The 22,285-nt window shown below is 39.8% G+C and overlaps 1 protein-coding gene across 7 annotated transcripts in view; it reads left to right on the top strand.

Annotated features, from left to right (window-relative positions):
- Positions 1 to 22,285, top strand: part of LOC130293821 (calmodulin-binding transcription activator 1-like) — a 1,711,968-nt gene that overhangs the window by 423,555 nt on the left and 1,266,128 nt on the right. For all 7 annotated transcript variants that reach the window (XM_056542963.1, XM_056542962.1, XM_056542965.1 and 4 more), the window contains exon 3: positions 7,875 to 7,942. In XM_056542963.1, the coding sequence (XP_056398938.1) occupies positions 7,875 to 7,942 (68 nt within the window). The remainder of the gene's footprint in view (positions 1 to 7,874; positions 7,943 to 22,285) is intronic.

Raw genomic sequence — 22,285 nt, 5'->3', positions numbered from 1 at the left:
TTTTATTCTTTTCGAGAATAAAAAAAAAAAGAAATTAAACTAAAAAGTGTTAAAACTTCTTTTATTTGTTTTTGTTAAATAAATAAAAAAGGCTACATGACTACTTAGCCACGAACGAGCCTAGATGGGACTTTTTTGGGCTGTCCGGGCATGCTGGGAGTTGTAGTTTTGCAACAGCTGAAGGCACACCGATTGGGAAATACTGGGATATATACAATAGGGCAGTGTTTCCTAACCAGTGTTCCTCCAGCTGTTGCAAAACTACAACTCCCTTCGGCTGTCGGGGCATGCTGGAAGTTATAGTTTTGCAGCAGCTGGAGGCACTCTGGTTGGGAAACACTGTCTTGAGGAGACCAGCAAACTGATATATGAAGTTTTTTTTATTTTATTTTATTAATTTTGTTGCTTATATAGTGCAGCACAGGCTATTATTAGAGAATAATGAGAGGTTCTTGCGCATGGCTTGTGCTTACCTGTTTTCACTGATTTGGCAGGAATCTTATAGTTTTGTTTTAAATAAACATTTTACCAGCTTTTTTTTCTTTCTGTTAACTCCGAGCTGCTTAATTATTTAAGGCGCTCGGAGAATAATGAGAGGTTCTTGTGCATGCCTTGTGCTTACCTGTTTTAGCTGATGTGGCAGGCATGTTATAGTTTTGTTTTAAATAAACACTTTACCGGCTTCTTATTTTTTATTTTAACTCAGAGCTGCTTAATTGTTTAAGCTCATGTCTGAGATGCTTAATTGTTTAAGCAGCTCGGAGAATAATGAGAGGTTCTCGTGCATGCCTTGTGCTTACCTGTTTTAACTGACGTGGCAGGCATGTTATAGTTTTGTTTTAAATAAACATTTTACCAGCTTTTTTTTTATCTTTATTCTTTTCTGTTAACTCTGAGCTGCTTAATTATTTAAGCAGCTCGAAGAATAATGAGAGGTTCTTGTACATGCCTTGTGCTTACCTGTTTGAGCTGATGTGGCAGGCATGTTATAGTTTAGTTTTAAACAAACCTTTTACCACCTTTTTTATTTTTTTACTCTGAGCTGCTTAATTATTTAAGCAACTCGGAGAATAATGATAGGTTCTTGTGCATGCCATGTGCTTACCTGTTTTAGCTGATGTGGCAGGCATGTTAAAGTTTTGTTTTAAATAAACATTTAACCAGCTTTTTTTTTAACTCTGAGCTTCTTAATTGTTTAAGCAGCTCGAAAAATAATGAGAGGTTCTTGTGCATACCTTGTGCTTACCTGTTTTAACTGATGTGGCAGGCATGTTATAGTTTTGGGTTAAATAAACATTTTACCAGATTTTTATTTATTTTTTTACTCCGAGCTGCTTAATTATTTAATTATTTATTGATATAAAATAAATAATTTATTATTTAATTATTTATTTGTCTTTTTTAAATTAATTATTTGTTTATTTATTTGTTGAGGTTTTTTTAAATATTATTTTTGAGCAAAAATCTTCTTAACACCTGCACCAACCTCATCTATACACATATATTTGGACGGATATATTGTAAGCTTCTTTTTTAGTGAAGAATTCGCTCCCGTATTATGGGTTGTCTCGTCCCTTTGTTGCTCGTCGCTCGTGGGCTCGTTCTATAATTTCCTCCTATTCTCACAAATGATACCTTTCCTATGCAAACACATTATTCCCAATGGTATTGACATCCTTTACCAATCATGCACTTTCCCTCTGAACTATCCTACTTATACTATAGAAGCCGAACGCGTAGATGCATTTTTATTCATGACACTTTTATAGTGTCGTTGTGATCAAAATGACAGGAAAAAATTGGTGTATAGAATTTAAATATAAACTTATGGGACAGCTGACGGATACAAGGAAAGAGTTAAAAGACGTATTTGAGGAGGAATCAACAGAATCTGTAGAAGTTTCTATCATTTTTCATGTACTGAACATTGCTAGTTTGGAATAAAAGCTATGTGTCGTGTTGAGCGCGAATATTGGAATAGCAAAATTTTTTTCGTGAATTTCGTCACTTAGCGGATTCGCAAATATTTAGAATATTGCGAATTATATTCGTCATGCCGCATATTCCTTTTTTTATTTCTTTTTTTTCAAAGTACACATCACAATGATGTGTACTGTGTAAATAAAAAGTGATCATCCCTCCCTGCTTCCAGCTTGTGGTCCAAAGAATGCGAATATGCGAAAATTTGCGAATATCGGCACTTCCAGAGGACACTGATCCCTCTCTTTTTTATAGCTCGTGGCCCAAGGAGAAGGATGCAAATACAGTTGTCAGAGGTTAGCAACCTCCCTAGCAACCAATAGGAAAGTAGTTAGTTGACAGATATAATCGCGCATGTTGCAAATCTTATTATGAATCACGCATGGAAAGAAAATGTGAACGAATATGCAAAATTCACGAATATAGGACGAATATCCATCCAAATATTCGTGAAATATCAAAAATTCGAATATGGCCTATGCCGCTCATCACTAGCTCTGTGGACCATGTTCACATTTGGGGCCTTGGGATTCAGCTATAGCAGTTAAAGGGGTACGCCACTGCCCCAGTGTTTGAAACATTTTGTTCTAATCGCTGGGTGCGGGCTGTGGGAGTCGTAACGTCACACCACACCCCCTCAATGCAAGTCTATGGGAGGGGGTGTGGCAACTGCTTAGACATGCTTAGGTAGGAGTGGTGCTTGTATTGGAGTCCAATGGTTATGTTGTGAGTCTACCATAATGCTGTGGCTATCTTTTTGTGAAATGGCTATTTACTGTGGAAGTTCCTTCCCTCTAACTACAAGTCCCATGATTCCTTGTCTGTAACTGTGAGGTCACTTTTCTCCCTCCTACACATCAGCTACCCCACCCATTGCAGCACACCTGAGCTGCCTTCAATGCTGTGCTGTAAACAATAGACCAGTGTTTTCTAACCAGGGTGTCTCCAGCTGTTGTAACACTACAATTCCCTGCAGAATGATCTTCCCTACACCCAGCATTGCTCCACCCATTGAAGCACAGACAGGCGGACTAGTGATGTGATGTCTCGGCCGCACTGCGACTTTGGAAAACCCGAGACGACATTTATTTTCTATGCTTTTAAAAATAAACATCAGGGCAAAGATCACATAAGAATAGTGAGATGATCATCAAACACAGGTACAGACACAATATTATGACCCACACTAAATTTACAAGCCCTGTAGCATAGTCAAATAGAAAAATACCCCTTTAAAGAGCCACGGACCGCACTACGGGAGAGGTAAGCTGTCCCCCCCCCTCCCAGGATAATTTTTTGCATCGGGCCCCCGTGGCTTCTAGCTACGCCCCTGGGGCTCCCCCCCCCCTCTATATACACTACCACACCCATCATTACCATGTGTATGATATTATATTGTGGGGTCCCATTACCCAGGTCATCAATGTTGGGGGGGGGGGGGGGGGTGGTACATAATTTCAGTATCTAGGGTAGAAAGTCTCTTGAGTGCACTAATATATGCAGTTCCAGCCAGTTGTACAAATCTCTGACTAAATCATCCAGTATAATGTCGCTATTTACGTGGAATGCGCTTTGGCTGAATCAATTAAGAAAAACAAATCCCGGCTTTGTCGCAGGTAACATTTCTATGATATCGCGGAGTCCAAAAAGCTATTAGGCCTAACTTTATCAGAGCCTAGGAGCCAATTCAGGCTTAATGATCATGGACCTGCCAAACTTCATTTGGAGCTGACTATTAGCCAGATTATCAATGAACTAAAATCACCGTTTCCATTCTAATGCGGTCGGCGACGTATAAGTATGATAATGTAATTGCTGCGGAATCACTGCAAATGATATTGTGAGTCTTAGCGCAATTTCTATTTTATTACAATATGTAATCTTAGTGTGGTTGTCTGATACTATGAATTTCCATATAAATAGATATGGAATAGATAGATAGATATGAGATAGATAGATATGAGATAGATAGATAGATATTAGATAGATATGGGATAGACAGATATGAGATAGATATGAGATAGATAGATAGATAGATAGATATGAGATAGATAGATATTAGATAGATATGAGATAGATAGATATGAGATAGATATGAGATAGATAGATAGATAGATATGAGATAGATAGATATTAGATAGATATGGGATAGATAGATAGATATGAGATAGATAGATAGATATGAGATAGATAGATAGATAGATATGAGCTAGATATGAGATAGATAGATATGAGATAGATAGATAGATAGATATGAGATAGAGAGATATGAGATAGATAGATAGATAGATAGATATGGGATAGAATAGATAGATAGAGAGATAGATATGAGATAGAAAGATATGAGATAGAATGATATGAAGTAGATATGAGATAGATAGATAGATATGAGATAGATAGATATATTATGAGATAGATAGATATATTATGAGATAGATAGATAGATATGAGATAGATAGATATATTATGAGATAGATAGATATGAGATAGATAGATAGATATGAGATAGATAGATAGATATATTATGAGATAGATAGATATGAGATAGATAGATAGATAGATATGAGATAGATAGATAGATATATTATGAGATAGATAGATAGATATATTATGAAATAGATAGATAGCTATATTATGAAATAGATAGATAGATAGATAGATAGATAGATATATTATGAGATAGATAGATAGATATATTATGAGATAGATAGATAGATATATTATGAGATAGATAGATAGATAGATATATTATGAGATAGATAGATAGATAGATATATTATGAGATAGATAGATAGATAGAGAGATATATTATGAGATAGATAGATAGATATATTATGAGATAGATAGATAGATATGAGATAGATATGAGATAGATAGATAGATAGATATGAGATATATAGATAGATATATTATGAAATAGATAGATAGATAGATATATTATGAAATAGATAGATAGATAGATATATTATGAGATAGATAGATAGATAGATAGATATATTATGAGATAGGCCAATGTCATTGTCTGATGATATGAGAAGTCTTCTACATAAAAATAGCTCTTTACACTTCTACAGATTCCTTTGTTCCTAGAATATACTAAAATGTAAATTTAGGTGGCATTCCCCTTTAAGTGTGACGGTAGGGGGCGCCGCACATTCAGCAGATCTTTCCAGGTGCTAGGTGTGTTTTATTGCTCGCAATTAACTCTTTCCCGGGAGACTCCAGGATTTTGATGACTTCCAGGTTCTAAATAAGTTTTGGGACGTCTGGTCCCCTTTAATTTGTACGACAGGCTCTGCCAATTTACTGTTAGCGAATCAGAGCGGCGCCCGATCCGGATCCGAAATTAATGGGCTGAATCTTGCCTGAAAGCAGAAGATATGACTTATGTGATGTCACCCACTGGCTTTTTATGGAAATTATTAATAAATCAGTAATTCCATCTGCAGAGATGTTGTTGTGTTTATAAATATTTAATTTACCTTCAGGTGTCCGCGCAGGTTTTTTTCCCTTTCTCTGATGACTTTGCTTCCCTCTCAGCAGAACAGCAATGTGCGGAGTTATCGTGTAATGTCACATGACTTGTTACATGGTGCGAGAATCCAGATTCAGATGTTACATCCTATTTGTGCAACTGTCTAGAAAAATTCTTTGTAGCGTTTTATCCCGGATAATAATATAAAATTCTCATTATGACAGTGGATGAGAAAGATACCTGAAGGGTGTTATGTATCCCTCCAAATACCCTCATAGTGAATCATGAGCTAAATTGGTTGGGGTAGATAGATTGATAGATATGAGATGGATGGATGGATAGATAGATAGATAGATAGATAGATAGATAATAATAATAATTTTATTTATATAGTGCCTACAGATTCTGCAGCGCTTATAGATATATATATATATAGATATGAGATAGATAGATAGATATGAGATAGATAGAAAGATAGATATGAGATAGATAGATAGATATGAGATAGATAGATAGATATGAGATAGATAGATATGAGATAGATAGATATGAGATAGATAGATAGATATGAGATAGATAGATATGAGATAGATAGATAGATATGAGATAGATAGATAGATATGAGATGGATAGATATGAGATACGAATAAAACATGAAATGCTATATTGCTACAATGAAAAATTGAGGTGCTTCGTTCACCATTTGGCCAAATAGTTTGGACCATCCCACCGCGATAAGGTGTCCTCATTAGGACAGACCCTACACTGTGAATGTGAAACATCTAGCACCTTATAAAGATGGGTGGGGTGTAGGATCCAACATGGAGGTAGCCACTCCCCCCATATGTGTAACACAAACAAGGATAAGTTGGCCAGCACATACTGATACCAAACTACTGCATGGACCCGGCATACAGGTGCACACTGCTAGGCTGAATATCCAAAAGCAGGAGAATACAGCAGCACACTGCTAGCACAACGATACAAAGATGGTCCAAACTATTTTGCAAAATGGTGAGCGAAGCACCTCAATCTTTCATTGTAGCAATATAGCATTTCATGTTTTATTTGTATCTTTGTGTTAGCAGTGTGCTGCTGTATTCTCCTGTTTGTTTTGTAGATAGATAGATAGATATGAGATAGATAGATATGAGATAGATAGATAAATAGATAGATTAGATCGATATGAGATAGATAGATATGAGATAGATATGAGATAGATATGAGATAGATAGATAGATAGATATGAGATAGATAGATAGATATGAGATAGATAGGTATTTAGATAGATAGATAGATAGATAGATAGATATGAGGTAGATAGATAAATAGATAGAAATTAGATAGATAGATATGAGATATTAGAAACCCGGGTACATAGAAAGCCAGATACATGACAAATTTCGGGACGTCTCACGCCCCTTCCTCAGTTGTGCAATGGCATATGCCATTGCAAATCTGAGGAAGGGACATTACACGCTCAGAAACATTTCATGTATATGTGCAGCGGCATATGTGTGTGGGCCATGATTGGCACCTGTGCCGTAGACTTTCATCATGATCAAGAAAAACCCAGGTACAAATAAAGCCACATACATGACCATACATGGCATATGCCATTACACACCTGAGGAAGGGGCATTTCACGCCCAGAAACGTGTCTTGTATGTGGCTTTATATGTTCCAATAAATATACATCTTTGAGCAGACATATTGAACTCATCCTGAACGGCTCGAAGCTGATAACCTCAGGTTTTTTTCTAAACACCAATGGTGGCCGTGGTAGCAAAGGGATATAATGTATCAGAACTATGGAGGTCTAGAGGACAACACAAAATCAGAAAACAAATGTCTCACTTTTTCAGCTATTTTATTGTCCCTGAAACCGATACATTTTCCCAAAGCGATCAACAAACTATTTCAATTTTTCAGCATTTTTCTCTCCCCGGCTCTGTGTTTAAGCAGTTTGCAGGATCATTGGCTATGCACTTGAATGCCGCAGCACACATAAGAAAAACATTAATGCTCACTAGATTGTCAAAATATATATCACTGACAAACACATAGAAATATCTGCCAAATAAGAGGCAGGAGGTCTTACTCAGCATAATCCGACTCAATGAGCCGGGAGAGAAAAGACGAAGCCGGGCCTTGAACTCGCGAGCCTCCTGTGTTTTTTATTTATTTGTTTATGGGGGTCATTGGTTATTACCGCGTCTGATTTAGTTTTTTATTTCGTTTTTTGTAACAATAACATTTTATAGGTTTTACTTTAACCACACGTTCTTTTTTTCCACTTGTTTATGGGGGTCATTGGATATTACCGCATCTGAATTTTTTTTTTTTTATTTAGATTTTGTAACAATAACATTTTATACGTTTGATTTTAACCATATATATCTATTTTTATCTTTTCTAGGAAATTGCAGCTTATTTAATAACATTTGAAAAGCATGAAGAATGGCTGACAACCTCCCCTAAAACAAGGTAGGACAAGGATTTTTTAAAATCATATTTAGTGATATACGGTTACTAAAAATATCGAATTGGTGCTGAGACAATAAATAAAAGTGTTATTGATTATTAGTAATAATAATTGCTGTTTGCAGTAATAATAATAAAAAAAAAAAAAAAGAAATTGATATAAAATATATATTTTTTAAATATAGGACAAATACAGTATATATATATCCAGTACTGACTACTACAGGACAGAAAGGGTATTACACTAGATTCCTATAAACCCATGTTTTCCTATTGCAAAACTACAACTTCCGGCTTGCTGGGAGTTGTAGTTTTGCAACACCTGGAGGCACATTGGTTGGAAAACACTGCCATACACAATAAACATTGTCTGATCCCAACAATTTCAGGATCAGTCAACATGTTTATGTGTGTCACCAGACTCTCACCTAAAGGCAGATATTGGGATAAATAAGGGTCAGACATGTTGGATTTCATCATGTGTAGTTCGCGAAAATCCAGCTCGCTCCACCAATACGCCCCCGACACGGATCCGCACCCAGCCCGGTGCACACAGACTCAAACAAGAAGAAGAGATGATCCAGCGTGGGTCAGTAGAAATCCAGACTTTATTAGAACTCACAGTAAAAGCAGTAAAAGCAACCAGCAGAACAGACGCGTTTCAGGTGCATGCGCCCTTCATCACTGACGAAGGGCGCATGCGCCTGAAACGCGTCTGATCTGCTGGTTGCTTTTACTGCTTTTACTGTGAGTTCTAATAAAGTCTGGATTTCTACTGACCCACGCTGGATCATCTCTTCTTCTTGTTTGGATTTCATCATGCCTGATGAGATAAGCCGCTGCCGGTGGTGCCTGGTAGCTTCTTATTCCCTTTCCCACTGATGATGCATGCACACTGAGCCAAGCCGTGCATGCATGATTATAAGTGCCCAAGACCTATTTTAGAGTAGATCTAAATGATACGGGATAAAATATCTAATCACTGGTATCCCATCGCTGGGGACCCTCACGATCTCAGCTGCGTCACCCCAGACATCCGGTGCACGAAGCGTACTTTGCTCCATGCCGGATGACTGGTGATGCAAGGCGGAGGCTTGTGATGTCACGGCTACGTCCCCTCAATGCAAGTCTATGGGAGGGGGCGTGACATCCGTCATTCCCCCTCCCGTAGACTTGCATTGAGGGGGCGTGGCCATGATGTCACGAGCCTCCGGCACTGCACTCGACGCTCTAAATGAATGTCGGGTGCAGCAGGGAGATCAGACATCTTATCTCCTATCCTTTGGATAGGGGATACGATGTCTAGGGGTGGAGTACCCCTTTAAAGATGTATTTCCATCTTGTCTTTTGGGTTCCCCGTACTCCCACCGACCTGTTTGCAGCGACGGAAGGTGGACAAAGTGAATGAGTTATGCGATTTGTTCAGCTCCCGTTGACTTTAATGGGAGTTGCGCAAATTGCATAGTCTTTACATAACTCCCAAGTAGCCCAAAAGACGAGATGGAATCATCTTTTACAGCTCAGTTCATATAGGCCGATTGGCTTTTCAAGATCACCGAAAGACCCCTTTGACTAGCTGCTGAATGTGACAAATCTGCCGGTAGAAGCTTTGAGTAATAGCAGTGGGAACAGAGCCTTAGTCAACTAGAACATTGATGCACAATGTATTGGATTGCATGGGGGCACAGCAAGTCCCTATGGGTCTGTATAGCAATATTTAGACCAATGGTCTCCAACCTGTGGTGCTCCAGCTGTCGTGTCATTGTAGTTTAGTAACCATTAAGGGCCACAGGTTGGAAACCACTACATTGGGCCCTTGTGAGACATGGGGGACAATACTTACGTAATTTGGCACATGGCACTATTTACTTTAATACTCACGGCTAAATTGATTGTGTTATGCCAAGTGCAAAATGAATGGACTGTATATTTAGTGTTATCTGAACCTGTGTGACATGACCCGCCCCCGCGGATCCTACACAGGGCAACACAGGGTATATGCTTTATTGGAATGTCCCTTTAACCGAAACAAACAGCTTATATATTTTAATACTTTAACCCAAGATGCTACGAGATCGATTTCTAAAGTCCACAAAGAAGACGGAATTTAAAAACCGCGCCGTTCATTCCACAACAATACAAGATCAAAATGAATGAATAAAAGTTGGATATAAAGACAATACGAATCTTGATCTGTTTTCTTCTCTTCTTTACAAAAAAAAAACTTGTTTTCAAAATTTACATGGATTTCGCCTCATTTGAATATGTTGAATCATAATAAATCCAGACACGTGTGAAAAATTATCATGCAAATAATATAATTATACAGTGGAGCATTCTAATTATTATTTACAATCTCACATTCTGAAGCTCTCAAATCCCTTTGTTTAGCTCCGCACTCGGGAAATAACCTTGAAACTATAATAAAGCTGCAAAAATAAAAAAGAAGAAGACAAAAACTTGAAAAGTTGAAAAACAAAATCTGTGATTAACGGAGCTGTCTGATATATATATATATATATATATATATATATATATATATATATACCGTATTTTTCGCCGTATAAGACGCACTTTTTCTTCCCCAAAACTGGGGGGAAAAAGTCAGTGCTTCTTATACGGCGAATACACCCCTATCGTGACGGTCCCTGCGGCCATCAACGGCCGGGACCCGCGGCTAATACAGGACATCACCTATCGCAGTGATGTTTCTGTATTAACCCTTCAGACGCGGCGATCAAAGCTGACCGCCGTGTCTGAAGGGAAAGTGACACTAACCCGGCTGTTCAGTCGGGCTGTTCGGGACAGCCGTGATTTCACCGCGGCGGTCCCGAACAGCCCGACTGAATAGCCGGGTTAGTGCTTACAGGACCCCGGGAGGGACCTTACCTGCCTCCTCGGTGTCTTCTCCGTTCAGGGATCCCCTGTGTGGCCGGCGCTCTCCTTCCCCGTCATCACGTCGTCGCATACGTGCGTCGGCGTGCGTAACAACGTGATGGCGCCGACGGAGAGCGAGGATACCCGGCCGGCAGCAGAGACGTTCCGGAGCGACGGGGACGCGGCGACAGCGATGGAGCGACATCCAGGGCAGCGGCGGGGACACGTGAGTATTACCTCCTATGCAGTGGTCTTCAATCTGAGGACCTCCAGATGTTGCAAAACTACAACTCCCAGCATGCCCGGACAGCCAACGGCTGTCCGGGCATGCTGGGAGTTGTAGTTTTGCAACATCTGGAGGTCCGCAGGTTGAAGACCACTATTGGGTTCAAAATCTTTATTTTTTTAGATTTTGCACCTATAAATTGGGTGTGTCTTATACGCCGGTTCGTCCTATAGGACAAAAAATATGGTATATATATATATATATATATATATATATATATATATATATATATATATATAATTTTATTATTTCCAAAGGGTATGTTCACACTACGGAATTCCCCGGTGTGAACTTAACATTAGTGTGAATGGGTCTCCGCGAGACCCGTTCCCACTGTGGAAATTCAGCGACGGACAATTCCGCCGCTGAAATTGTTCCGCGCAAAGAAAGAACATGTTCATTCTTTGCGCGGAAGTCCATGAGCACTGCATAGCCATCAATGGTGACAGCGCAGTGCCGCGCGGTCCTACCACCACCGCCGGCTGCCAGGCTGAATCCGTTCATACACTGTAGTGTGAACATACCCTTAGATGGGGTTGTGTGTGTTATTTTAGCACATTATAATTTAAATAAATGTTCACAGGCTGCAATACCAAACATGGGCCAAGAGGGGGTGCTGCCTCCCTGATGATCAGTTTATTGTTGCAGGTAACAATCCTGCTGATCACATGGGGATCGTAGGGCCTGCTCCTGGCCATACTTTTTTTTTCCTTCAGTGACGATAGTTGAGAAAACCTCTTTATTTCGGAAGATTTTGACTAAATCGGGTGGTTTAATGTGGACCTATACTTCCTTGGCGTCTAGCCCAAGAAGTATAAAGAGTTAAGTGGTGAGACATATCTTCATTACTTAAATCCTTGTAAGAACAGCAAGCACATCTCTGCTTACTGTAGAGAAGAGGGAACACTTTTCAAAATGAAAGGAGTCCCTGCTCCTCTTTGAATTGTTGTAAAAATGCTCACCTGCTCCCTGCTCCTGCTTGTGGCCAGGCCTGAACCAGCATTTTCCTCTTAGTGGTCACTAGAGAGCCACAGAGGAAAACCCTTGCAGCACTCTCATGATCACTAAAAGCGGTCTAAAAAGCCAAAGCTGATGAAAATGCTGGTTCAGGCCTGGCCACAGACAGGAGCAGGGAGATTACAGAGGAGCAGGGACTCCTGTCATTTGACAGGTGTCCCCACTCCTCTCCAGAAAGCAGAATTCAGAATGAATCTAATTTGTTGTGGAACAATTGGCTCATCACTAGTGGCCGCAATAGAGAAAAATAATTATTATATGCTGGTCATTTACATGAATGGCTGGCTATGTAATACATGGACAGGCCAGAGTAGCCGCTCCCTGCTGAGATATCTAGGTGAAAAGTAATGAATGTGTTATTTGTGGAGGTTTTTACACTGAACAGTAAAAGAGAGATGTGGCTCTCCAGTGATTGTTGAGGTCCTTTCATTGTTTAGCCATACACGGCGCCATTACCATCTATGTGGTTATGCCCGGTACTGCAGCTCAGCTCCATGCATATAAATAGGGATGAACTTCTGTACCGGGCAAAGCCGCACATACAGTCCATCCGCCGCGTATCAATAAAGATTAAAGGGGCTCCGGATCTTCAGAAAGTACTTCAGCCCCTTCATTCTGCTGTTCGATAGGTGTCCCTGCGGCTTCAGTATAAGGCATCAATATACACATCTAGAAAACCCCTTTCATGTCCTGTTTTATTACATAAAAAGCCTAAGATAAAAAGCCTAAGATAGAAGAAACGACATCCTGAGCTTAGGGATATTGCAAATCTTTAAATATATATTTATATACATCACTATATACATATATAATGATATTTCCGGAATCAATGGATCCTTATTTTTTAACTATAGACCCAGCTGATTAAAGTAGATATTTCCCTGTCGGTGCGGAGTCACACAATTCTTCCTTTTAATCAGTTTTTTGACTTATTTATGCCCAGATACATTCACAATGACATCCTGCTTTATTTTTCTAATTACAGTGACTTGTAGTTGACTTGTGGGATTGATAAAGGAAATGCTGATTATTTATAATAAATAAATAAATTGTCTGACATATTTTAGCATTTCACGCTATTTTTTTTTTTTTTTTTGATGATTTAACCGGTTGTTTTTTTTTTCTCAGAGATAGCTACTTAAAGGGGTATTCCGGGATTTTGACTGTGCTACAGGGGCTGTAAAACTAGTGTAGTTCATAATATAGTGTCTGTACCTGTGTTTCATGGTGGTCTCAATTGTGGGATTTTTGCCCCAATGTTTATTTTTAACAGCATACAAAATGAGCATCGTCTCAGGTTTTCCCAGGTTGCAGTGGGGACCGAGACATTACATCACTAGTCAGGGGATGAAAGGGAGCGTGCCTGCTTCAATGGGTGATGCGACCGCTGGGTGCAGGGAAGATGATTCTTCAAGGAATTGTAGTTTTGTAAAAGCTGGAGGGACCCTGGTAAGAAAACACTGGTCTATTGTTTACAGCACAGCATGGAAGGCAGCTCAGGTGTGCTTCAATGGGTGGAGTGGCTGATGTGTGGGAAGGAGAAAAGTGACCTCACACTTACAAACAAGGAATCAGGGGACATGTAGTTGGAGGGAGGGAACTCCAACAGGATAAAGCCAGTTCACAAAAAGATAGTGAGGATACTGGATATTGGTCCCCAATGATCAGATATTGACAATGACAAGTTTGCTGTCTAGGAAGTTCCTCACACTGAGGTGGAAATATTGAGGTTGCCGCTGGGGACCCCCACGATTTCCCTGCTGCACCCAGCATTCATTTAGAGCGTCGAGTGCAGCGCCGAAGGCTTGTGACATCATGGCCACACCCTGCTTGTGACATGATGGTCACGCCCCCTCAATGCAAGTCTATGGGAGGGGGTGTTATGGACATCAAGCCCCCTCCCATAGACTTGTATTGAGGGGGCGTGGCCTTGACATCACAAGCAGGGCATGGTCATGACATCACGAGCCTCCGCCCCGCATTGCCAGTCATCCGGCAAGGAGCGAAGTTTGCTCCGTGTAACACATGTCTGGGGTGCCGCAGCTAAGATCGCGGAGGTCCCCAGTTGCGTGACACCCGCAATCACACATCTTATCCCCTAAGATGTCCAGGGGTGGAGTACTCCTTTAATTTAATTTTTTTGTCACATTTTTATTATATATTTGCTTGACTAAATATGTTAAGATATGATTCAAAATGTTTTTATTATTTTACAGAGTTTTTGTTATCCTCTGTATTGTGAATATATATATATATATATATATATATATATATATATATATATATATAAATATATATATATTATATTTTTTTTCAATCTTTTTTTTTCTTTTTTTTTTACGTACTACATATTTAGTGTAAACATTTATCATCCAAGTTTATTTATTTTATATCTTTTTTTTTCATACCCGTTGCTAAAATAAATAAAATGTACATTTTGGATAACTTTTAATAACTTGTCTGGGGAGATTTATGGAATAATGTAAGTATCCAACTGAGTGACAAATGGGAACAGTGGTGGAGTGTTTTGTTTCTGTGTTATCATGGGAGAAGCAGGTCAGCGCTCTGAGCCCTGGATAAATCAGTCAGCTTCACCGAGGACCACAATGTGCTTTCCCGTACGGCGTTCTTCACACTGCGACTCGGGCAACAAAAATTCTATTCATTAATTTTACAGATAAAAATAGTCTCCATGAATGTTGAAAAATGCATGTTTTTGGGTTCTTTTTTCTTTGGATGGATAAGTGTGGAGAGTAGACAAAATTGTTGTTTTAAAGGGGTACTCTAGGCATCTTATCCCCTATTAAAGAATTGGGGATAAGATGTCTGATTGCGGGGGTCCTCCCGCTGGAGACTCCCGGGGATCTCAGCTTCGACACCCCAGACATCCGATGCACGGAGCGAACTTCGCTCCGTGCATCGGATGTCTGGGGTGCCGAAGCTGCCGGATGACTGGACATGCGGGGAGGAGGCTTGTGACATCATAGGCCACGCTCCACTCGTGACGTCACGGCCATGCCCCCTCAATGCAAGTCTATGGGAAGACTGACATCACGCCCCCTCCCATAGACTGGGCCTCTTCCCTGCACCCGACGCTCCAGCGGCAGGACCCCCACAATCAGACATCTTATCCCCTATAATTTGAATAGGCAATAAGATGTCTAGGGGCAGAGTACCCCTTTAAGATGACTACTGTAGGGCAAAGTCTATTTAAGGCAAATGGAGACTCCATGAAACCACCTAAGGCTATGTAGAAGAATTCTCACTGTCCTCCGAGTCTACAGGACCCCTGTTATTGGATGGCGTCCAAGCCGACCACATTTCACCTTCTCTGATTCTATATGGGAGGGAGTCTGGCAAATCAGTAACCCCTTCTCCACTGATTCTTCACCCAGATGGGACAGGGATTGGGGGACCATACAAGTGCCATAAATATTTGGGATGGGAATACCCCTTTGATAAAAACGTTTTCAGATAGATTGATGCCATTTGGTTTTAACATGCAGTTTTCTTTTTTATTCTATAGTATTTCTTACAACCAGCTATGAAGAATGATTTTTCCAAATAAATATAAAAAATAAATAAATCTATATATATATATATATATATATATATATAACTCAACGTGTGTATGTGTGTGTATGTGTGTATGTATATATGTGTGTATATATGTGTGTGCATGTATGTGTGTATGTATATATATGTGTATATGTGTATATGTATGTGTATGTATGTATATATATATGTATGTATGTATGTGTGTATGTATGTGTGTATGTGTATGTATGTATGTATGTATGTATGTATGTGTGTATGTATGTGTGTATGTGTATGTATGTATGTATGTGTGTATGTATATATGTGTGTATGTATATATGTGTGTATGTGTGTATGTGTATGTATGTGTATGTATGTATATATATATGTATGTCTGTATGTTCCAGCATCACGTCCAAACAGCTAAAGATATTAACATGAAACTTGGCCACATGTTACTTATATGTCATCAACAAACATAGGATAGGTAATTTAACCCTTAATTACCCCCATTTGTGAGGGTCGGGGTTTTTGTTTAAAGTCCCATGCAAATCAATGGGAAATGTATGTTCCCACTTAACTTCCGTACGGCTGGAGATATTTCAATAACTGGTACACATATTACGGGATAGGAGGTCGGGATATGAGGACGGGATAGGGGGACGGGATAGGAGGACGGGATAGGAGATCGGGATAGGAGGTCGGGATAGGAGGACGGGATAGGAGGACGGGATAGGAGGTTGGGATAGGAGGACCAGAATAGGAGGATGGGATAGGAGGTCAAGATAGGAGGACGGGATATGAGGACGGGATAGGAGGTCGGGATAGGAGGTTGGGATAGATGGACTGGATAGGAGGATGGGATAGGAGGTGGGGAAAGGAGGTCGGGATAGGAGGTCGAGATAGGAGGATGGAATACGAGGTCGAGATAGGAGGAAGGGATAGGAGCTCAGGATAGAAGGTCATGGTAGGAGGTCAAGATAGGAGGACGAGATAGGAGGACGGGATAGGAGGTCGGGATAGGAGGTCGAGATAGGAGGTCGAGATAGGAGGTCGGGATAGGAGGTCGAGATAGGAGGAAGGGATAGGAGGTCGGGATAGGAGGTCAGTATAGGAGGTTGAAGTAAGGAGGACGGGATAGGAGGACGGGATAGGAGGTCGGGATAGGAGGACGGGATAGGAGGTCGAAATATAAGGACGGGATATGATGACGGGATAGGAGGTCGGGATATGAGGACGGGATATGAGGATGGGATATGAGGTCATGAGTTGGAAAATGACAACAATATATGAGGATGGGATATGAAGTCAAAAGCTTCCTCTTTTGTTTATTTTCCTCCCCAACAAGGATTAGGAAGGAAAAACCGGGCAACGCCGGGTATTAAGCTAGTAAATAAATAAATGATAAATTAACCATTAATAAAGATATAAAATGCAAAATAAATAATAAACCAAGGGAAAGGAATTAATAATAATAATAATTGAAATAATTTTTTTTTAGCACTTATCTCAAACATAAATGAATAAAAAAATGTAAGATACCTATAATAAAAAAATACACAAATAATACATGAGGTAAAATAAATTGTTAATATAAAATAATAAGTGAGGAGGCTCCTGACAATGTGGGGTATACATACATGACCCTGAGATTCGCCCTCCATCTATACAGAATACGTGATGTTGATTTATAATTTTAGTGTTATCTTTGTATACACAGAAGAATCATGAATAAAATGTATGAGGGTATGTGTGATCATCCTAAAACACATAGACCCTCGCTACAAGAGATTGGTTTTAAAGGGGCACTCTGGTGGAAAACTTTATTTTTTTTAAATCAACTGGTGCCAGAAAGTTAAACAGATTTGTAAATTACTTCTATTAAAAAATCATTACCCTTCCAGTACTTTTTAGCAGCTGTATGCTACAGAGAAAATTATTTTCTGTTTGAATTTCTTTTTTGTCTTGTCCACAGTGCTCTCTGCTGACACCTCTGTCCTTGTCATGAACTGTCCAGAGCAGCATAGGTTTGCTAATGGGATTTTCTCCTGCTCTGGACAGTTCATGATACGGGCATCAGGTGTCAGTAGAGAGCACTGTGGACAAGACAAAAAAGAAATTCAAAAAGAAAAGAATTTCCTCTGTAGCATACAGCTGCTAAAAGGTACTGGAAGGGTAAAGAGTTTTTTTTTTTTTTTTTTTATAGAAGTCATTTACAAATCTGTTTAACTTTCTGACACCAGTTGATTTAAAAAAAATGTTTTCCATTGGAGTACCCCTTTTAGGTCACCTACCGATTGGGGTTGACCTCTTCTGGACCTTTGGGGCAGAACCTGGGCCCTTAGAGGATCCTCTGGTCGACCCCCTTTAACCCCAAATATATGACAGCTTTAGTCTCGTCTCTGCTCTGGCTTTACATACACGCACACGTGACTGCACTTTATATGACAGATTTGCATTGATCTACGACTATGATGACATTAAAATCTGTCTCTCTTTCCCCCCGGCTGTGATTAGGAATTGCATCTCTTTTTGGCATCAGTTTCGGGATTCATTCAGATTATTTTATTTTGTTGGTTCAAACAGCTCTTTAAGGCTTCAGTTCGCCCTTCTCTCTCACAAACGTAAGATCAGTCAAGATTTTTGCAGCTTGAAAGGTTTTATTCTATAGATGTGACATAAAAAAGATCAGCACCTTCAGATCAAGGAGAGCGGCTCATTCCCGAACTTATAAGAGACGGAGCGGAGCTTTTAACACCACGGGATGGAGAAGAGAAGAACTTCATTTATTTGTTTTAAGATTTAAAAATTACCGTAACCTCATTTTCCTAAAGGATGAAGATTAACATGAATGAATAAGTACCTGTTGTTTCAAGAAGCTTTACATGATGAGATGTTACATGTGTACATGAAGAGCAACTTTATTCCTTTCCATTATATATTCTCCAAAGAGGGAATTCTGCTTCTTTATATCTCTATAGCACACCCTTAGAAGCAGCAGTAACATGGAGGACATTATAGAGCAGTACATAGCAAAATAAACTGTTATGTGTGTACATGAAGTGCCACTTTATTCCTGTCCATTATATATTCTCCAAAGAGGGAATTCTACTCCTTTATATCTCTATAGCACACCCTTAGAAGCAGCAGTAACATGGAGGACATTATAGAGCAGTACATAGCAAAGTAAACTGTTATGTGTGTACAAGAAAAGCCACTTTATTCCTGTCCATTATATATTCTCCAAAGAGGGCATTCTGCTCCTTTATATCTCTATAGCACACCATTAGAAGCAGCAGGAACATGGAGGACATTATAGAGCAGTACATAGCAAAGTAAACTGTTATGTGTGTACATGAAGGGCAGCAATTTTCCTTGCCAATCTATATTCTCTGATGAATAGAAGTAAAGGAAGGCACTCACGTATAGATCGGATTTTCGGCTTTTCTTTATCCCATCTTGGGCAAGAACATAATTTCCAGCGGGGTGCCGCCGTGGTGTGAACCCGGCCTTAGGAGGTGGGTATCTAAGCAACTGTGGCCATTTCAATGAAAATACTCACACATGTATTGAGATGTGATATAATGTGTCATATCAAGCACCCAGCTTTATAGGGAGATGATGCCCTGAGTCACATTGATGAGATCTGTGACATTATAAAGGCGAAAGGTCAAATAGAGAAATTTCATATAGGACAGAGAGTTATAAGGTGATTTTAAGTGTCCTTATAATTGTATCAAAAGTCATTAAATAATAGAAGAGAAAAGACCATGTGATGAATTCTGAGGAGATGTATCTGATAGATGGCATTGTAGTAAATGAGTCAATGACAAATAGATAAGAGATAGATAGATAGGTAGATAGATAGATAGATATGTGATAGATAGATATGAGATAGATAGATAGATAGATAGATATGAGATAGATAGATATGAGATAGATTCAGTAGATAGATATGAGATAGATGGATAGATAGATAGATGGATAGATAGAAATGAGATAGATATATAGATAGGAAAAAAGATATGAGATAGATAGATAGATAGACAAAGAATTTTTGTCTCTAGATAGATAGATATGAGATAGACAGACAGACAGATAGATAGATAGATAGATAGATAGATAGATATGAGATAGATAGTTCGATAGATAGATATGAGATGATAGATAGATATGAGATAGATAGATAGATAGATATGAGATAGATAGACAGAAAGATAGATAGATATGAGATAGATATGAAATAGATAGATATGAGATAGATAGATAGATTTGAGATAGATAGATACATAGATAGATATGAGATGGTTAGATAGATAGATATGGGATGATAGATAGATATGATATAGATATGAGATAGATAGACAGACAGATAGATAGATATGCGATAGATGGAAATATCCGCCAAATGATCCTACTAAATTTGTTACAAAATAACTTACATCCCAGCCAATTAAAGTTGATGAAATCCTCGGACAATGTTCCGGATCTCTCGGCCTCCGCCTCCTCGGGCCTTCGGACGCAGATCTCAGGGTGAAGTTTTCGGACCGGTCAAGGACTCGCTGTAATTACTTCTGAAGTTTGTTTAGACTTTTAACATGAGAATTAATGGGAGTTATGCGGCTGCGGAGCTGAAATCAGAAGCTTCTTATATTAATGACATCAATATACCAGTGAGCCGGAACCTTCCGTAACCGCCGCTCCGGGCGCAGACAGGGGCTAATTTTGCATTAGAGAAATTAATAAAAAAGGAATTGTCACATTGAGATTTATAAAGTTTCCCTTTAATAACATGATGCAGTGTGCGCGCGGCGGATCAATCGTACATCATTCATTCTAATCAGCCGGAGGAGCGCCGCCGCCGTCTGACACACATCACACCTTATGTCTTTAATAATATTTTTGCCCCTGATGGTTCCAAACTCCCATATTAATTGTGAAGGAATTAGCCTGAGCGGTAACTTCTCTTTAAGTAAGTAGTGGAGTTATTATGAGTAGCGGCGGTGTATGATGCCAGGCGGTATTATCAGACTCGGAATGGACCGCTATTCATTTAGGTGATACTTCCCTTGTTGACACCTGAAGACTTTCTATCCAGTTTGATTTGCTTTTTATATATATTCATTTATTACTGATTTATTACATAGACCGAACATATTCCAGGAAGGGGATTTATCAGGATTGTAGACAAAAAGCATTGCAGGAATGGGCCTCATCCACACTGGGTTCACACCGTGCACTGCATTCTGGGTACTGTGTACTTGGCAGAGCAGCAAAAAGGTAAGCCAGCGCATACTACAGTGTACCGGTACCGAGTCTACCACAGTGTACCCATGCCAAGCCTACCACCACTTACCCATGCCAAGCCTACCTCAATGTACCCATGCCAAGCCTACCTCAATGTACCCATGCCAAGCCTACCTCAATGTACCCATGCCAAGCCTACCTCAATGTACACATACCAAGCCTACCTCAATGTACCCATACCAAGCCTACTTCAGTGTACCCATTCCAAGCCTACTTCAATGTACCCATACCAAGCCTACTTTAATGTACCCATACCAAGCCTACCTCAATGTACCCATACTAAGCCTACTTCAGTGTACCCATACCAAGCCTACCTCAATGTACCCATACCAAGCCTACCTCAATGTACCCATACCAAGCCTACCTCAATGTACACATACCAAGCCTACCTCAATGTACCCATACCAAGCCTACCTCAATGTACACATACCAAGCCTAACTCAATGTACCCATACCAAGCCTACCACAGTGTACCCATACCAAGTCTACCTCAATGTATCCATGCCAAGCCTACCTCAATGTACTCATACCAAGCCTACCTCAATGTACCCATACCAAGCCTACCTCAATGTACACATACCAAGCCTACCTCAATGTACCCATACCAAGCCTACCACAATGTACCCATACCAAGCCTACTTCAATGTACCCATATCAAGCCTACCTCAATGTACCCATACCAAGCCTACTTCAATGTACCCATATCAAGCCTACCTCAATGTACACATACCAAGCCTACCTCAATGTACCCATACCAAGCCTACCTCAATGTACACATACCAAGCCTACCTCAATGTACCCATACCAAGCCTACCTCAATGTACACATACCAAGCCTACCTCAATGTACCCATACCAAGCCTACTTCAATGTACCCATGCCAAGCCTACCTCAATGTACCCATACCAAGCCTACCTCAATGTACCCATACCAAGCCTACCTCAATGTACCCATACCAAGCCTACCTCAATGTACCCATACCAAGCCTACCTCAATGTACCCATACCAAGCCTACTTCAGTGTACCCATGCCAAGCCTACTTCAATGTACCCATACCAAGCCTACCTCAATGTACCCATGCCAAGCCTACTTCAATGTACCCATATCAAGCCTACCTCAATGTACCCATACCAAGCCTACTTCAATGTACCCATGCCAAGCCTACCTCAATGTACCCATACCAAGCCTACCTCAATGTACCCATACAAAGCCTACCTCAATGTACCCATACCAAGCCTACCTCAATGTACCCATGCCAAGCCTACCTCAATGTACCCATACTAAGCTTACCTCAATGTACCCATGCCAAGCCTACCTCAATGT

The sequence above is a fragment of the Hyla sarda genome, chromosome 10 (assembly GCF_029499605.1).
Source record: "Hyla sarda isolate aHylSar1 chromosome 10, aHylSar1.hap1, whole genome shotgun sequence".
Taxonomy (NCBI): domain Eukaryota; kingdom Metazoa; phylum Chordata; class Amphibia; order Anura; family Hylidae; genus Hyla; species Hyla sarda.
Note: the sequence above shows the minus strand (reverse complement) of the source record. Positions and strands in the feature narration are given on the sequence as shown.